At 37.1% G+C, this 20107-nt stretch overlaps 2 protein-coding genes and 1 pseudogene across 2 annotated transcripts; 2 read left to right on the top strand and 1 right to left on the bottom strand.

Annotated features, from left to right (window-relative positions):
- The first annotated feature begins 2026 nt into the window (after window positions 1-2026).
- LOC105996895 (olfactory receptor 14J1-like) lies at window positions 2027-2965 on the top strand. Its single transcript, XM_013031135.1, has one exon. It carries the CDS (start codon window positions 2027-2029, stop codon window positions 2963-2965), a length of 939 nt encoding a protein of 312 aa, XP_012886589.1.
- Window positions 2966-6951: 3986 nt separating this feature from the next.
- Window positions 6952-7259, bottom strand: LOC105997057 (annotated as a pseudogene).
- Window positions 7260-12132: 4873 nt separating this feature from the next.
- Window positions 12133-13095, top strand: LOC105996894 (olfactory receptor 14J1-like). Its single transcript, XM_013031134.1, has one exon. The coding sequence runs from the start codon at window positions 12133-12135 to the stop codon at window positions 13093-13095; it is 963 nt and encodes a 320-aa protein (XP_012886588.1).
- The last annotated feature ends 7012 nt before the right edge of the window (window positions 13096-20107 follow it).

The following is a 20107-nucleotide window of genomic DNA, read 5'->3' as shown; positions in this document are numbered from 1 at the left end:
CATACTTACAATTTAACCTGCTTGGAAGGTTGAGGAAAAGTTTTGCAAGTCTCAATCTCAAAAATAACAACAAACAAACAAACAATTAAAAGAAAATGATTGAGGCACAGCTTTGTTGAGGCTATTGATATCTTAAAAATATTATTTAGATACCTTTGCTGACCTATGCCTCAAACACTTTCTAGGCAGGAATCAAAGTTTTTGCCAAAAAATAAAAAGTAAATTATACAACCAGGATTCAAACTTTGACCACCTGAGTTTGATGCCTACACAATACCACAGAAGCCAATATAGTACCAAATGATAACAAGTGAGACATCATTATCTGAGTAACACTTTAACCAATAATATGAAGAGCAATAAAAAGTTCATAATAATTTTAAAAAGAAATATGTGAAAACTTGAAATCAATAACATTTTCCCCTACTAATCCTATTTCTCCTGATTGGCGTTTAAGGGAAAACCCCAAGTATAGAAAATCCAAGATATAAGCATTGTTACAGAATATCAAGGTAAAGTTTAATAATCAGGACTATCTTGTGAGTTGTTTAAGAGTACTGTTACATGTTTTCTTAGGCATAGCATACTGAATGACTGAAATAGCTGACCAAAATCTGAGATTCAATACTCAGGACTCTAGGTGAAACATGAAGATGACCACTGACATCTAAGTTTCTAGGAGGCCCACCCTTACAGGCTCACTGACTTTAAAACTCATTTTAACTTTCTTGAGATTTTCAGAAGTACACAACTTAGCTAGCAAAGTTCTTTGTCCCATGTGGAGCTCAGACCAGCAGCCCAGGCAGCACCTGAGAGCCTGGCAAGTGTTCAGCTTCCTTCCCAGCTCTCACCTGAGACCTTCTGAATCAGAACTTTTCCATATAGAGCATGCGCCCTGAATTTTCACAATTCTCTAGGCAATCCATAAGTCCTTTAAAGTTGACAATCATGAAACTACAGGCAACAAAATCTTATATTTGCCAACACACTCTGTCTTTATATGGAAATCCTATTGATCCCAAATCCAGGTGCCAGAGGGAGAAAGAAAATGCTTTATTTTCCTTCTTTGGAATGTATGTGTTTTCAAACACACAACTCCATACCTCTGACCAAAAGCTTCAACCAGTCCTGTTCTCTAGGAAAGCAATGGTGTTAAAATCTGTGTGATTCTAGAAGAAATGTCAGATATTGTGATGTCCTTTCATAGCTACCTGTATACCTAGAAGACAAGCGGTGAGTTTTCAAATCTTGAATGAGGAAGAGGGAAAGACTATGAATATTCTGATTAAACTAAGTCTTCAAAGTAGATTGGGAAATCAAGATTTTTAATTTTGAAAAGAGAGGAAGCATAGTTCTCTGAAAAATGAGCACATTTTGCAGCTCACTATGTGTATTTATTATACTAATGAGCAATGAATTTAAAACCTTTAAATTAAGTTTATTGATATGTTTTCACTTAAGTAAAGAATATTCCAAGCTCTTCAAAGAATCTCTGACACAGGTAGGTAATAAAGAAAAACCTTTACTGACCATTAGTTCGATTTAATTAGAGTTTTTTGCCAATTGTCCCTTTTTTAAAATACCCTTTTAAAATACATATTCAAATCCAGGAGACTATGGCTCAAAATTGTAATCCTAGCTACTCAGAAGCCTGAGATGTGAGGATCATGGTTACAAGGTAATTCAGGCAGGAAATTCCATGAGATTCTTATCTTCAATTAAACACCACAAAGTTGGAAATGGAACTGTGGCTCAAGGGGTTAAACATTAGTCTTGAGTACAGTGACAGTGACAGTGCCCAGGAATTGAGTTCATGGACATACATACACGCACATACACACGTGCACACATAATATGTTCATAGTAGTAGTATTAATATATATTATAGTTTTGATATCACAGGTTAATTATCAGCAACTGCAGAAATAAATAGTGTTTAACACATAGGAAGCTCATTTAAGCTTCTTTCACTGGATTTCATATATGATTTTATTTTCCAGGTGCTAATACAATTTGTATTCTCAGAATGATTTCAGAAAATGAAACTAAAATGAATGGATTCCTCCTCATGGGGTTTTCAGAGAATCACAACTTGCAGATTTTACAGGCTTGCCTGTTCTTGGTGATGTACCTTTTGGCCTTGACAAGCAACTTCATCATCATCATCATCACAACCCTGGATGAGCATCTCCAGTCTCCCATGTATTACTTCCTGAAGCAACTTTCCCTTCTGGATCTCTCCTTCATATCTGTCACAGTCCCCCAGTCCATTAGCAATTCCCTCAGAGGCAATGGCTATATTTCCTATGCTCAGTGCATGCTCCAGGTGTTCTTCTTCACATCTTTGGCCTGGGCTGAGGTGGCCATTCTCACAGTGATGTCTTATGACCGTTATGTAGCCATTTGCTTCCCACTGCACTATGAGCTCATCATGGATGCCAGAAGATGTAACAGTGCTGTGATAGCTGTATGGGTAAGTGGAGGCATCACAGGAATTTTGTATATGGCTGCCACATGTACTATCACATTCTGTAGAGCCAAAGTAATTCACCACTTCTTCTGTGATGTCCCTCAAATAGTGAAGCTCTCCTGCTCCAATGATGACCTTGTAGTCATTGGAGTGGATAGTCTCATAGCTGTGGCAGCTTTAGCCTGTTTCATCTCCATTGCCCTCTCCTACATCCACATAATCTCCACAGTTCTAAGAATACCCTCTGCTGAAGGCCGGTCCAAGGTCTTCTCTACTTGTCTGCCCCACCTCTTTGTTGTCTCATTTTTCCTCTCCACAGCCCTGTGTGCATATTTCAAACCAACTTCAGATTCTCCAACTGCCTTAGATCTTTTTCTCTCTATCTTTTACACAGTAATTCCCCCAACACTCAACCCTGTTATCTACAGTCTGAGGAATGAGGACATGAAGAGAGCTGTACAGAAGTTAGTGTTGGATAGACAATGCACTAAGTAATAAATGTTTTTTTCATGCAATTGATCGATCTTTGATCTTGTACACCAGGAAAATTTTATTAGCAGAATTCTTTAAACATGTAGTGTCAGTGAAAAGCAAGTATTCATACAGTCCTTTGTGGAATGGCAATTTCTTTGAACACTTACTTAGAGATTATAAAATATATTTTTAAAAAGTGATATTTTGCCAGGCATGAGTGGCTCATGCCTATAATCCTAGCTACTCAGGAGGCTGACCTCTGACTATTGCAGTTCAAAGCCAGCCCAGGCAGGAAAGCTGTGAGACTTTTATTTCCACTAAGCCACCAGAAAATCAGAAATGGTGCTGAGGCTTAAGTGTTAGCCTTGTGGTGATGAGCTGAGGGACAGCACCCAGACCTAGAGTTCAAGCCCATGACCAACAGAAAAAGTGATCTTTTCTAGTATATACTACCTCTTCCTAATACATTTGTCTCTTAGAGTTAGTATTCCAGTTTTCCTTAAGAATGAAGATGAGTTTTAACAATCATGGCAAGAAACATTGACCACAAATAAATTTATATCATACATTTAATCCACTAGCTCATTAACTATTTAACCCCTTTACAATACCATATGAATACATTGTTTCCTCTTTGAATTGTGTACCAATGATAGCTTTCTAAAGAATTTTTATGTGTCAAGCCTTGGGCTTGAACTTAGAGCCTAGGAGCTGTGCCTGAGCTTTTTTGATCAATGGTTAAAACTCTATCACTGTGAGTCACAGAACCACTTCCAGTTTTCTGGTGGTTAATTGGAGATAACAGCTTCAGGGACTTTCTTTTGAGCCATAATCCTCAGATCTCAATCTCCTGAGCAGCTAACATCTCAGGATTAAGAGAATGGCACCCCACTCTACCCAATTATTGAAATATTGTTTTCATTGGTTTGTTGGGGTTTTTTAGCCTACTGAATTACATGGAAAGTATATTAACTCCTATGCCTGTTTTAATTTTGAATATTTTATGTAGCTATTAATAATTTTTTGGTGGTACTGAGATTTTAACTCATGGATTCTTATTTGCAAGGAAAGCTCTCTACAACTTGAACTGTGCCCCAACTGGTTAAATTTACAACAGGGTCTGCCATATGACTGTGGTCCTCGTACCTATACTGCCTATATACTTAGGATGACAGTAGCATGCTGCCAGACCATGATGAAACGGGGAAGCTCTCACTAGCTCTGTCCTTAAAATATTTTAAAAAATCTGGTATTTACCTGCAAAGTAGCTGGAATGCAGGGGTACACCTTCTTCATTAGATCTAGGTGGATTTTTTTCTAATTAAATAATATGATGTTGATTCTTGCATGATTTACATTAAAGGTCTCATCTTCTGTTACTCTCCTAGATGCTATTTGAGTGTCCTCACTCATTTTGGTAAATAGCAGATCATTCCTGAGATCAATAATCATTCCTAATATATAAGGAAGTGGAAAGCTCAAAAGGATTAGCTAGAAGGTTTTCTGAGTAAGAAAAGGAACAGAAGAAACAGAAGAAGCAGGTCATAGAGCCTCCTGAGATTGTGTAACCCGTAATGCAGAGCCAATGTTTCCTCTCTCTATTCTGGAAGCATATTGGGTTTAATCAATTGACTTTTAAAAAGTACCAGGCACTGGTGTCTCATGTCCATAGTCCTAGCTACTCAGGAGAGAGGGGGACCATGCAGTCTGAAGCCAACAAGGGTAGAAAAGTTAGTTAGTGAGGTTCTTATCACCAATTAATCAGCAAAAAGCTGCAAGTAAAGAAGAGGTTGAAGTGATATCAACAAAAAGTAAGTAAAGCTGGCCAAACTTGCACACTTAATTGGGTTCACTCTTAGCTGTACACTTGCATTCCCAATGTCATTAATTTATACAATTATGCATTGACAGCTTTAATTATTTTTTGCTAGAAATGATACTTCTATAATAAATGAACATTTAAAATTTTTATCCTATGAAGAACATTTTAAATTCCCTCTGTTGTTCTTAGTTTCACTTTCAACAACTTCTGCTCTTATCATATCTCAATACTTTTTTCACTTATTTTGAAATTTCCTATTTTAAATTACCTATATGGCTTGTCTATACTTAAATTTTGTTTCTTATACAATTATTTAACAGTATTTATCATCATCAAAGTAACAAATTGATCTTGATCACACTTTCATTTTAAAAATACATATTTGTAATTAAATTTCCTATATTTCATGTCGATCTCTATGTACTTATAATATCCCAAGAATTAGTAACTATAACTTAATTGAAGTTATTCCTAGTTGTGTCAATATTTTATAAGGCAGCCTAATGAAATTCATTGAAAGCTATTGAATTATAGTAGAATAAGTAAAGAGTCTAGAAAGTAATAAAGGGGGTTAATATTAACATACAAGATATAAGAGTATTGAGAACATCAAATAATGAAGGATATTTTGTAAATGAATGATATGAATGGAAGATAGGTCTTCCTTAAGGCGACTAATATTGAGAGAAAAAAGTAAATGGAGGTGATAAAAGAAGGAAGTAGAATACAGTGCTAGTACTTTATGTATAACAGTGAAATCTATTGCAATTGCTTTGTGAAGGAAGAAATGGGGATTGAGTGAGTGATAAAGAGAATTCTGATCAAGTACTCTTAAGCATGTGTGGAACTGTCACAATGAAACACCCTGTACTATTAATCTGTGCTAATAAAATATATTAAAGAAACCTTTTAAAATATTTAATGGAAATCAATATTTACTTTAGAAAAGTTGAGGAGAGTTGGCAGTACTGAGTTTTAAACTCATGAGTTTGGGCTTGTCAGGCAGATGGTGCACTATTTGATCCAGGCCCTCAGCACATTTTACTCTGGGTTTTTGGGATGGGTCTCAATCAGTTGTTTACTTGTTTATTTGTTTATACTAGAATTTGAACTCAGGATCTCTTGGTAAACTTTTTGTTCACAGCTGGCTATCTACCACTTGAGCCATGTTCTATTGCCTGTTTCTTCTGGTTAACTGGAGATAGATTTCTCTGTCTAGGCTGGCTTCAAACTTTGATCTTCAGAGCTCAACCTTCTGTCTAGATAAAATTATGGTCATGAGCTATCAGTGCCCAGCTCAATAATTTTTTTCACCGGGTCAATAGTTTTATAATTCAAAAAATAGTCAAAATATTCTCAAAGATATTTAAAATTCAACAAATACATTGAATCATAAAGATGTCAACTTTAATAAAATGTTAGTCACTGATCGTCACCTCTTTGGTAATGTATTCTTGCACTAAACAAACCAAATATAATTAACAAATCAAATGTATTGTTTCCCTAAACAAATATAATAAACAAATCAAATGTAATAAATAAGTTGTTTATTACATTGTAAAGTTGGTGGTTTTCCAATATCTTTTCAGGAAGTTTTGTTATTGAGCATTACACACTCAGTTCTAAATATACCTAGAATCATTTTCATGAATAATAATAGAGAACAAGATCCAAACCAAAGAACTTTCACTGAAAGACCATGCGGAGAGCAATAAATCATTGCAGTATCTCATTTATTGTAAATCCAGTGAGGTGTGTCTTAGTCTAGATAATCTACTCCATGCCTATATCCTACCTAATCATCATAGATATTGGAGATTTTGGTGATGGATACTTGCTCTAGGTTTCTTCTTCAGGTTGTGACTTGTGGTTGCACGTACTTTTGTGTTATTATACAATTATTTGTATCAATTTGTATCAATTCTACAATAGATTTTAATAGCCATCAGACTGAATTTACAGATCAACTTGAGGAGAATTCATATCTTTTTTTCATTCAGATGTTTTATTTGGCAATGTTTATACCAGAACCATGAAATTAAACTTTAGAGACAATGGGTATCATTAGTTTAGTTACCATCAGTTTATCATAAAAGGGAGATATGGAAATTATTTACATGATGAATGATCTCAGAACCCCCATGGAATGGGCAGCTTCACATGATGCCATTTTTTAGTGATGGATTCACTCTACATAATTCCCAAGAATGTCACCATCTCTCAATAAGAAATAGCCCTTATCATCTAGAACTACTTTGGTGCCTCCATATTCTGGGAGACGAACTTTATCACCCACTTTCACACTAACTGGCTGAATGTCTCCACCCTTTCCTTTACAGCCCGATCCCACAGCCACTACTGTGGCTTGCAATACTTTTCCTTGAGATTTTTCTGGAAGCATAATGTCTCCTTTGGTTACAGTTTCAGCTGCACTCCTTTTGACCAACACTCGGTCAAAAAGAGGAAGGACTTCCTAAATGCTTGTCTGGCCATAATTCTTCACGGTCACTACTCGGACTCTTGAGAATTCATATGGTAAAAACATCAAATCTGCAGAGCACTGGTGGTTTATGCCTGTAATCCTAGCTACTCATGAGGGTGAGATCTGAATATTACAGTTCAAAACCAGGCCGGCAAGAAAGTCTACAAGATTCATCTCCAATTAACCACCAGAAAACAGGAAGTGGTGCTGTGGGTTAAGTGGTAGAGCAATACCCTTGAGCTGAAGAGCTTAGGGACAGCATCCAGGCCCAGAGTTCAAGCCCCATAACTGAAAATAAAACAAAATAAAACAAAACATCAAATTTTCCATTCTATTACTCATGCAGTGAGTTCACATCTGTGATCCTAGCCAATTGGGATATGGAAAAGAGGAGACTGGAAGTTCAAGACCAGCCCAGGCAAAACATTCTCAAAACCACATCTCCATCAATAAAAACCTGAACATAATGGCAAATACTTATCACTCAGCTTGGGGAAAATTTAAATAAGAGGATCATGGTACAGGCTAGGCCAGGCATAAACATAGACTATATCTCAAAAGATACTAACGGGAAAAAGGTTGTGGTTAAGCATCTGTCTGGAAAGTACAAGACTTTGAGTCCAAACCACAATACAGCCAAAAACACAACAATTCCAATTCATAAAAATATAAAACTCCCAACTTATTTAAATGTACTTTAGTTTTACCAGCAAAATATACTGTCAACGTCAATACAGAGGTATAGAAAATATTTTATTATATTCATTGAAGTATTTGGAGCTTTTCTCAGATACTAAAAATGTTATGAATTCATACTATTCCTAATTAATTTGCTTTAGGTAGTAGGCAATTCACACGGTGCAATTATTTCTTTATTATACTTTTAAATACAAAACTAGTTATGAATTGTTATGTCTTTTGCATTTGCTAGTATTGTGTGCTAGTATTTTAAATGAAACATCAAATTTTTAAATTATTCTATAAATCCATTTACATGAATGTTTTCATTTTTTAGAAGAATCTAAGACATGTGAGGATGATATAACCATTAAAGCCTCTTTGAAAGCTGAACACCAATTGCTCACACCTTTAAGCCTAGCTACTCAGGGGTCTGAAACCTGAGAATATAGTTCAAAGCTAGATCAAGCAAGAAAGTCAGTGAGACTCTTACCTCCAATTAACCACTAAAAAGCCACAAGTGGGGCTGTGGCTCAAGTGGTAGAATGCTAGCAAAAAATGAAACTCAGACACAGAGACCAGGCCCTGAGTTCAAGCCCCAGGACACTTGCTCTGTGTGTGTGTGTGTGTGTGTGTGTGTGTGTGTGTCTCTCTTTCTCTCTCTCTCTCTCTTTCTCTCTCTCTCTCTCTGTCTCTGTCTCTCTTGGTCTCTCTCTGTCTCTCTCTTTCTCTCCCTCTCTGTCTCTCTCTGTCTCTGTCTCTGTCTCTGTCTCTCTCTCTCTCTCTCTCTCTCTCACACACACACACATACATAAAAATTCTCTTGTAAAAAAGAGTACAGAAAGGCATGGTATAGTAATCAAAACAGCTTGGTACTGGCACAAGAACAAACCTCAGAACCAATGGAATAGAATTGAAAACCCAGAAATGAACCTACAGACCTATAGCCATCTAATCTTTGATAAGGGAGCTAAAAAAATAGAATGGGTGGGCTGGGAAGGTGGCTCAGTGGTAGAGCGCTTGCCTTGCATGCATGAGGCCCGTGGTTTAATTCCTCAGCACCATAAGCAAAAAGCCGGAAGTGGTGCTGTGGCTCAAGTGGTAGAATGCTAGTCTTGAGCTGAAGAGCTGAGGGACAGCGCTCAGGGCCAGAGTTCAAGCCCCACAACCAGACCCCCCCAAAAAAAATAGAATGGAAGAAAGACAGCCTCTTCAGTAAATGGTGCTGGCAAAATTGGTTAACTACATGTAGAAAACTAAAGCTAGATCCTTATATATCACCCTGCACCAGAATCAACTCCAAATGGATCAAAGTCTTCGGAGTCAAAGCAGACACTCAGAAAACATTACACAATGGAATAGGAGAAACCCTAAGTCTCCTTGGCACAGGTCGAAATTTTCTTAATAGAGACCCAGTAACACAACAAATCAAAGAAAGGTTGGACAAATGGGATTGCATGAAATTACAGAGCTCCTGCATGGCAAAGGACATAGCTAGCAAGATCAATAGAAAGCCCACGAATTGGGAGATCTTCACTAGCCATACAACAGACAAGGGTCTCATATCTAAAATATACCTGGAACTCAAAAAATTAAATCCCCCTACAACAAATCTCCAAAGAAACAACTGCCCAATAAATAAATGGGCTAGACTTAAAGAGAAACTTCTCTGAAGAGGAAAGGATGGCCAATAGACACAAGAAGAAATGCTCAACCTCTCTAGCCAAGAAAGAAATACAAATCAAAACAACATTGAGATACCACCTCACCCCAGTTGGAATGGCTATAATCAATCCAGGAAAAGTTTTCACAAGTTTCTATCTCAAAAAAAAAAAAGACAGAAATGAAATGTTTGAGGCACTGTTTTGTTAAGGCTGTTGAGATCTTAAAATCTTAGAAACTTTTTAAAAAATACCTTTGTTGGATTATGCCTCAACCATTTTCAAGGCTTTTTTGCCAAAAAAAAAAAGTAAAAAGTAAATTGTAGAATCAGGATTCAAATTTGGGCCACCTGAGTTTAATGCCATCATAATAAATATATAAGTCCTTGAGGCTTCCCATAATTTAGTACAGAGCAATGAAAAGTGAAGTTTTTATATGTCTAACAATTTAACAAATGTTAAGGGAAATGAATAATTCACAATAATTTTAGAAAGAAATTCCTGAAAACTTGAAATCAATAACATTTTTCCTAACAATTGTGTCTCTCCTGATTAGAGTTTAAGGAAAAACCCCAAGTACAGAAAATTCAGAATTTATAAGCATTACTACAGAGATATCATAAGTTCTAATAGCCAGTACCACTTACCACCTTGTGAGTTTTTCAAGCAGTACTATTAGATGATTTTAGGAACTCTCAGAAAACATATTCATTACCTTCAATATCATAATTACTTCAGTAGCTGACCAAAATCTGAGATTCAATACTCAGGCGTCAAAGTTAAACATGAAGATGACCATTGACATCTAAATTTCTAGGAGGCCTACCCTTAGAAGCTCAGTTACCTTAAAACTTATTTAAACTTTCCTGTGAGACTTTCAGAAGTACAGGACTTAGCTAGCAACATTCTTCTTCCCATGTGGAACTCAGACCAGCAGCCCAGGAAGCAGCTGAGAGCCTGGCAGGCATTCAGTTTCCTACCAGCTCTCACCGGGAATCCCTGAATTCTCTAGACACTTCATATGTCCTTTATAGTTTGCAACCATGAAAATACAGGCCACAAAATCTTATATTTGCCAACCTATTCTGTCTTTATATGGAAATTTCAGTGATCCCAAATCCAGGTGGCAAAGGGAGAGAGGAAAGGATTTATTTTCCTCATTTGGCATGTATGTGTTTTCAAAGACCACCCCCAAAAAGCTTCAACGGACCCTGTTCTCCTGGAAAACAACATTGGTAAAGTCTTGTTATTCTAGAAGAATGTCAGATTGTGATGACCTTTAATGGCCACCTGCACACATAGAAAACCAGTGGTGAGTTTTCAAATCTTGAATAATGAAGATGGAAAGACTATGGACATTCTGACAAGATTTATAATCTTGGAATTGGTTTGGGGAATCACAATTTTTAATTTTCAGGGGTGGGGGCGGTCATGGGGCCTGAACTCTGGGCCTGGGCACTGTCCCTCAGCTCTTTAACTCAAGGCTAGCGCTCTACCACTTGAGCCACAGTGCCACTTCCAGCTGTTTTCTTTTTGCTTATGTGGTGCTGAGGCATCGAACCCAGGGCCTCATGCATGCAAGGCAAGCGCTCTACCACTGAGCCACCTTCCCAGCCCACAATTTTTAATTTTAAAAAGAGAGGAAGCATAGCTCACTGAAAGTGAGCAAATTTTACTACTCATTATTTAATATATACATAGTTATTCCACTTACAGGCAATGAACTGAAAATCTTTAGATTAGGAAATATTGATATCTATGTGTTTATTTAAGAATCTTCCAAGCTCTTCAAAGAATCTTTAAAATCAGTAGGTAGCAGAGAACAACCTTTACTGACTATAAATTGAACTAAATTATAGGTTTATTTGCAAATAGTTCATTTGTGTCTTTTTAAATATATGTACAAAGCAAGGTGGTAGAGGCTCATACTTGCAATTACTCAGGAGCCTGAGATCTGGGGATCATGGTTCCAAGCTAGCTCAGATTTGAAAGTCCATGAGACTCTTTTTTTGGGGAAAGGGTCAGTTATGGGGGCCTGAACTCTGGGCCTGGGCGCTGTTCTTCAGCTCTTCAGCTCAAGGCTAGCACTCTACCACTTGAGCCACAGAGCCACTTCTGGCTTTTTTTTTCTTTTTGCTTATGTGGTGCTGAGGAATCAAACCCAGGGCCTCATGCATGCAAGGCAAGGGCTCTACCACTGAGCCACCTTCCCAGCCCTCCATGAGACTCTTATCTCCAATTAAAAATAACAAATCTGTTGGCTCAAGTTGTAAAATGCTACTCTTGAGTACAATGGTGTAGTGACAGTGTCCAGACCTTCAATTCGAGTTCAAAATGAACATACAAACCCACACAAAAAATTAATTATAGTAGTAATAATAATAGTAGTAGTAGTAATATATATTGGACTTAAAAATTTTCAGGTAAATTATTACAAACCAGAAATAATTAGTGATTATCAAATGGGTACATGATTTAAGCTTCTTTCACTGGATTTCATATATGATTTCATTTTCCAGGTGCTAAAACAATTTGTACTTTCTAAATGGTTATGACAAATGAAACCGATATGAATGGATTCCTCCTCATGGGGTTTTCTGAAAATCATGACCTGCAGTTGTTACATGCTTGCCTGTTCTTGGTGATGTACCTTTTGGCCTTGACAAGCAACTTCATCATCATCATCATCACAACCCTGGATGAGCATCTCCAGTCGCCCATGTATTACTTCCTGAAGCAACTTTCCTTTCTGGATCTCTCTTTCATCACTGTCACAGTCCCCCAGTCCATTCACAATTCCCTCACAGGTAATCGCTATATTTCCTATGCTCAGTGCATGCTCCAAGTGTTCTTCTTCACGACTTTGGCCTGGGCTGAGGTGGCTATTCTCACGGTGATGTCTTATGACCGTTATGTAGCCATTTGCTTCCCACTGCACTATGAGCTCATCATGGATGCCAGAAGATGTAACAGTGCTGTGACAGCTGTATGGGTAAGTGGAGGCATCACAGGAACCCTGCACATGGTTGCCATATGTTCTATGACATTCTGTAGAGCCAAAGTAATTCACCACTTCTTCTGTGATGTCCCTCAAATAGTGAAGCTCTCCTGCTCCAATGATTACCTTGCAGTCATTGGAGTGGATATTGTCTTGTCTATGGCAGCCTTACTCTGCTTCATCTCCATTGCTCTCTCCTACTTCCACATAGTCTCCACGGTTCTAAGAATACCCTCTGCTGAGGGCCGGTCTAAGGTCTTCTCTACCTGCCTGCCCCACCTCTTTGTTGTCTCATTTTTCTTCTCCACAGGCATCTGTGCATATCTGAAACCAACTTCAGACTCTCCAACTGCCTTCGATCTTTTTCTATCTATCTTTTACACAGTAATTCCCCCAACACTCAACCCTGTTATCTACAGTCTGAGGAATGAGGCCATGAAGAGAGCTGTCCAGAAGTTAATGTTGGCTACAGAATTCACTAAGAAAAAATTTGTTTTTTCATGTCATTGATAGATCTCTGATATTATAGACCTGGAAATTTCTATAGCAGAGTTTCTTCAATTTGTAGTGTCAATAAAATCAACCAAGATGCATTGTGTTCATGAACTCCTTTGTTGAATGACAACTCCTCTCTATAATTATTTAGATATTATAAAAAATATATTTTTGAAAAGCAATATTTTATGCTAAATAGTATCTCTTCCTAATGCATATGTGCTCTTATCTTGTGTTAGAGGAATTTTTCCTGACGAATGAATATGAGTTTTAACAACTGTGGCCAGAAACATTAACCAGACTAATATATCAGACAGAAGCACAAATAACTATTTATCATATCTTTTGTCCACTCAGTTATTAACTATTTAAACCATCTATAATAACTTACAAGTTTCCTTTTTGAATTGTGTACCAATGATAGCTTTCCATACAATTTTTATTATGCCATTTCTGGGGCTTAAACTCAGAGCCTGGACACTGTCTCTGAGCTCCTTTGCTCAAGGCTAGTGCTCTATTACATTGAACCACAGCACCACTTCCAGTTTTCTGGTGGTTAATTAGAGATAAGAGTCTCATGGTCTTCCTTGCCTTTGCTGCCTTTGAACTATTCTCCTCAGATCTCAGCCTGCTGAGCAGCTAAGATCTCAGGATTAAGCCACTGGCACCCAGCTACACCCAATTTTTGAAATATTGCTGTCCTTGATCTGTTGTTTTATTTAGCTGACTGAATTAGATAACAAGAATATCAATTCCTAAACCTGTTTTTATTTAAGTGTTAATTTTGTGTGATACTGTGGTTTTAACTTAGGGATTCACACTTGCTAGAGAAGGTCTCTAGGACAAACCACACATGGTCTCCCTGATATGTGGATGTTAAATCCAAAATGCAAGGAGATGCAACAAAGTAGACAGGACTCAAGAAATGAAGGATCTCCATGCAATTTGTCATATCATTGCTAAATGACTGCATGACCCTGACCATACATATGGGTGTGTGTGTGTATGTGTGTGTGTTTGCACGCACACGTGTGCGTGCAAATCTGAGGGAAGCTAGCAGGATGGCACAGAATCAGAGGAAAACAAGCAAATATACACCAGAGGGGCCCATCAGCTGCACTGGACATTGAAAAGAGCCAACTAAGCAACTCAAGGGCAACGATGGGAGGGAGGGAATGAGAGGGAAAGAGGAACAGCTAACACTAAGCAAAAGGAAAGAAATGTACATATCATCTGATGTGGAAGAAATATGTGTATTGCCACAGCTCATAGAATTCACCAACATGATAGACCATGATAATGATAATTTGCCTTGTGAAGGTTAAAATGTGTTTGTGACTTTAACTAAGTATCACTATCTCACAACACTGTGAAATCTGTGAAATTTATGTAATCACTTAATCAACAGGTCTGCCATTGTAAATGAGTCAACTTCAGACTGCAATCCTCCTACCTATATTTCCTATATAATTAGCATGACAGTAGCATCCTGTCACATCCATGTTGAAATGGGAAATGTGTCACTAGCTTTTACCAGGCTGTCTTTACACCATGATAAACATGTTCTTTACCTCCCAAGTAACTAGAATTGCCAGGTTACGCCTCCATGATTAGGTCTATTTGGATATTTTTTCCTAATTAAATAATATGATGTTGTTGATTCTTCTTGCATGATTTAAGTAGAAGCTCAATCTTTGGTCCATAATTTTCTTATCTTCTGTTACGCTCGTGGATGCAATTTAAATGCCCTCATTCATCTTCGTAAATATAAGATCATTCCCTGAGATCAATAATCATCCAAAATGTGTAAGCAAGTGAAAAGCTCCAAGGGATTAGCTAAGAAGTTTTCTGTGTAAGAAAAGGAGCTGACGAAGCAGAAGAAGCAAAAAAGACTAAGTCCATACATAGCTGGGAGCCAACTGAGAATGTGTAACCCATAATACAGAGCCAGTGCATTCTCTACTCATTCTGGAAACTTACTGAGTTTTATCAATTGATTTTGATAAACATACTGGCACCAGGCACAAGTTGCTCATGCTTATAGTCCTAGCTACTCATAAAGCTCAAGTTGGAGCATCAGAGTCTTTAGCCAACAAGGGCAGAAGAGTTAGTTTAGTGATGGTCTTATACCCAATTAATCAGCAAAAAAGCTGGAAGTGGACATGTGGCTGAAGTGCTACCAGGAAGAATGATACAGCAGGCCAAATTTTCACACTTTATTGTGTTCACTATTAGCTGTGCTTTTGATCCAGTCACATTCACATTGACAGCTTTACTTCATTCTTTTGATTGAAATATATTTTATACTAATTATGGTAAAAAATAGAATATATTTTATATTATTTTCAACATTTTATACTTAAAATTGTTATCCCATGAGGAACATTTTAAATCCCCTCTATTATTCTTAGTTTTCACTTTCAATAATGTCTGCTCTTGTCATATATCAATATTTCTTTCACTTGTTTAGAAATTTCCTATTTTTATTTCCTTATTTCAAATTGCCTATGTGGCCTGTTAATACTTAATTTTTGTGTTTCTTATGCAATTATTTAACAGTATTTGTCATCATCAAACTACCAAATAGGTCCTGCTCACACTTTGATTTTAAAAATATACATTTGTTTAACATCTTATCTGGTCATATGTACATAACTTTTGACCCATTTTGCTTGTCCCAGACATATACTAGTTATTGCAAATAAGGATAACCTATTTTCTTTGGGCCTGGCTTACTTCACTTAAAATAATTTTTTCCAAGTCTTTCCATTTCCTAACAAATGGGGCCATGCCATTCTTTCTGATGGAGGCATAGAATTCCATTATATATATATATATATATATATATATATATATATATATATATCACATTTTCTTGATCCATTCATCTACTGAGGGGCACAACTGGTTTTTTCTTTCTTGCTATCGTTGCTAATGTATTTATAATGTACCATGTGATTTTTTTTGTTTCTTTGTATGTTCCTCCCCAATGGTATAACCTCTGTTTTCACTGTATTTGATGTCGGTGCCCTGCATCTTGTATATACAGTTCTCTAATTTGGGGAGGGAAAGGGAAAAAACAAAATGCTTAAATAGGGATACAGGTTGGCCCATTGTAAAAATGAGATGTACAAGACACTATGTTGAAAAATGAACTTTACAACTTAGGGAGGGAGGATAGTTGTGGAGGTGGGAAGGAAGGGATGATAGGGGGAAAACAAAGGAAGAGGCAACAATGCTTGATGGGAAATGTACTCATTACTTTGCGCATGTAACTGTAACCCTTCTGTACACTATTTTTTCAATAAAAAATGTATTAAAAATATACATTTGTGATTAAATTTCCTATATTTCATGTCATGTTCTATGCATTTAAAACATCATAAGAATTAGTAACTATTCCTTAATTTAAGTCATTCCTAGTTGTGCGAATATTTTATAAAGTGGCCTAATCAAACTCATTGAAAACTATTGAATAATAGTAGGGTAGGAAGGGGTGGTGGAAACTACAAAGTAGTGAAGGGGGTTGATCTTATTAAAGTACAAGATATGAGATTGTAGGATACTGTGGTAAAAGCCTTTGAGAACTTAACTTGAAGTAAGAAAGGATATGAATGAATGACATGAATGTAAGATAGGTCTTCTGTAGGGTAAGTAATGTGGAGAAGGAAAAGAGAATGCAGGTGCTACAAAGACGGAAGTGGAATATGTGCTAGTATTTATGGACATGCATAGAATGGTGAAATCTGTTGCAATTGCTTCGTGAAGAAGGAAATGGGGATAGAGAAGAGTGATGGAGAGAAGTTCGATCAAGCTTTCTGTAAGCATGTATGGAACTGTCACAATGAAAGCCCTCTGTTCTACTAATACGTGCTAATCAAATATTTTAAAAGAAACGTTTTAAAATATTTAATAGAAATCAATATTAATTTAGAAAAGCTTTTTGGTTGTTTTGGCAGTAGTGTGGTTTAAAGTCATGACGTGCTTTTCAGGCTGACAATATACTACTTGAGGCAGGCTCTCAGCATGTTTTGCTCTATTTGTTTTTGTGATAGGTCTCAATAAGTGGTTTTTTTGTTTCTACTAGGGATTGAACTCAGGAGCTAGGGCTTGAACTCAGGAGCTCATGGTCTTGTAAAGCTTATTCATCACAGCTGACTGTCTACCACTTGAGCCATGTTCCAGTGCTTGCTTTCTTCTGGTTAACTAGAGATTTGAGTCACAGATTGTCTGTCTAGGATGGCTTCTAACAGTGATCTTCAGATCTCAACCGCTGGGCAGATAAAATTAGAATCATGAGCCATCTGTACCAAGCTTAATAGTTTTCTTCCCCCAGCGCAGTAGTTTTATAATTCAAAAAATATTCAAACTGTACTCAGTCAATATACTCAAATATTCAAAAGCATTTAAAATGCAACCAATACTTTGTATCATAAACATGTAAACTTTAATAAAATTTTATTCACTGATCTTCAACTACCTGGTAATATATTTTCTCTAAACAAATCAGACTTTGTGTACTCCATAGTAACGTACATGTTCTCTTACACATTTTCAGGAAGTTTTATTATTGAGCATTTCACACTTAGGTCTGAATATACCTGGAATCATATGAATGAGTCATAGAAGAGAGAGAGAGAGCAAGTCCTATACCAAAGAACTATTCAACAGTTCCAGATCATTTCGCTGAAAGATCGTGGGGAGAACACCACCTTATTGCAGCATCTCAATTATCGTAAATTCCATGCAGAGCACATATGTGTCTTAGTCTAGATACTCTGTTCTATGTCAATATCCTACTTAAGCATTATAGATATTGGTGCTGGATACATGCTCTAGCTTTCTGCTTCAGGTTGTGACTTGTGGTCAATATATTTTTGTATTCAAGCATTTTATCAAGTCCACAAAACAAACACCAACTTGAACTTTAATTGCCATCAGACTGAATCACAGATCCATTTGAGGAGAGTTGATGTCTTAAAAATATTGAGACTTCCATTCCATTCTATGGTTCATGCTGAGAGTTCACATCTGTGATCCTAGACAATTGGGATGTGGAAAAGAGGAGAATGGAAGATGAGGCCAGCCTAGGCAAAACATTCACAAAACGGCATCTTCATAGTGGAGTGTACTTATCATTCAACTGTGGAAAAATGTATATAAGAAGATCATGGTACAGGGGCTGGGAAGGTGGCTCAGTGGTAGAGCGCTGCCTTGCATGCCTGAAGCCCTGGGTTCGATTCCTCAGCACCACATAAGCAAAAAGAAAAAAGCTGGAAGTGGCGCTGTGGCTCAAGTGGTAGAGCGCTAGCCTTGAGCTGAAAAGCTGAGGGACAGCGCCCAGGCCCAGAGTTCAGGCCCACGACTGGACCCACCTCCACCCCCCAGAAAAAGAAAAGAAGATCATGGTACAGCGTAGGCCAGGCATAAACATAAACTATATCTCAAAAAACTAAAGCAAAAGCTAGGTGCAGGTGGCTCACACCTGTAATCCTAGCTACTCAGGAGGCTGAGATCTGAGGCTGAGACTTTCCTGGAAGGAAAGTCCGAGAGACTCTTATCTCCAATAAACCAGTAGAAAACCAGAAGTGGTGCTGGGCTCAAGCAGTAGACAGCTTGCCTTGAGCTGAAGAGCGCAGGGACAGTGCCCAAGCCCAGGGTTCAAGCCCCACAACCAAAAAACAAAAACAAAAACTAAAGCAAAATGGTTGTGGCTAAGTACTTGTCAGGGAAGTACAAGACCCTGAGTTCAAACCCCAGTACAACCAAAAATACATTAACACTTCCAATTCATGAAAATGTGAAAACTCTCAAGTTATTTAAGTGAACTGTTCATTTTACCAATAAAATATGTTGTGGATGTCAACACAGAGATACTGAAAATATTTTATTCCACTGTCTGAAGTATTAGGAGCTTTTTTCAGATGATAAAAATGTTATGAACTTATAGTTCCCTATTTAATTTGCTTTAGGTAGTAAGCAATTCAAACTGGGCAACTGTTTCCTTACTATATTTTAAGTAGAAAACTAGTTACAAATTGTTTTGTCTTGCACTTTCTAGAAAATGCTGTGTGGTAGGATTTTAAATAAAACATGAACAATCATAACTTACTAGTAAATATCTAATATTTTAGTTATTTGAGAAATCTATTTACATGAAAATTTCATTTTTCAAATAAATCAAAGATACCTAAGGATGATATAAGTATTAAAAATCTCTTCCAAATCTGGGCACCGGTTGCTTAACACCTATAATCCTAGATAGTCAGGAGGCTAAGATCTAAGAATCATAGTTCAAAGCTATCTCAAGCAGGAAAGTCAGTCAGGCTCTTATCTCTAGTTGACCACTAAAAAGCCAGAAGTTTTGCTGTGGTTGGCCTTGAGGAAAAAAACTCAAGGACAGGAGCTCAGAGACAGAGACCAAGCTCTGAGTTCAAATCCCACAACTGGCGCACACACACACACACACACACACACACACACACACACAAACACACACACACAAGTCTCTTCCAAAAAGAGTAAAGAAAAGCATGGCATTGGTGGTATGTACATTTAATCCAAGCTATTGGGAGGTGGAGGCAGGAGAATGGTGAGTTCAGTCCAATCCAGGAAAAGTTTTGTAAGACTCTATCTTAACAATTAAAAAAATACATAAAGAAAATGGTTGAGGCACAGCTTTGTTGAGGCAATTAACATCTTAAAATATGTTTTTAACTAGCTTTGTGGAGCTATGCATCAGGCAGGAATCAAAGCTTTTGACAAAACGTGAAAAGTAGATTGTAGAAACCAGATTCAAACTTAGGCCACCTGAGTCTAATTCCTTCAAAATACCACAAAAGTCCATGTGCTTTCTTAATATAGTACAAAATGATAACAAGTGAGAAATCATTATCTGTGCAACACTTTAACAATATTAAGTGCAATAAAAAATTTCACAGAAACTGTAAAAAGAAATTTGTGAAACTTGAAATCAATAACATTTTTTCCTACTAATCCTATTTCTCCTGATTGGAATTTAAAGGAA

The sequence above is a fragment of the Dipodomys ordii genome, unplaced genomic scaffold (assembly GCF_000151885.1).
Source record: "Dipodomys ordii isolate 6190 unplaced genomic scaffold, Dord_2.0 Scaffold138, whole genome shotgun sequence".
NCBI lineage: Eukaryota > Metazoa > Chordata > Mammalia > Rodentia > Heteromyidae > Dipodomys > Dipodomys ordii.
The sequence above is the reverse complement of the archived record's forward strand: the minus strand, read 5'-3'. Positions and strand labels throughout refer to the sequence as shown.

Bases quoted from the DNA above. Each gene is read 5' to 3' on its own strand.
- LOC105996895 (XM_013031135.1), top strand. From the start codon at position 2,027: ATGATTTCAGAAAATGAAACTAAAATGAATGGATTCCTCCTCATGGGG.
- LOC105996894 (XM_013031134.1), top strand. From the start codon at position 12,133: ATGGTTATGACAAATGAAACCGATATGAATGGATTCCTCCTCATGGGG.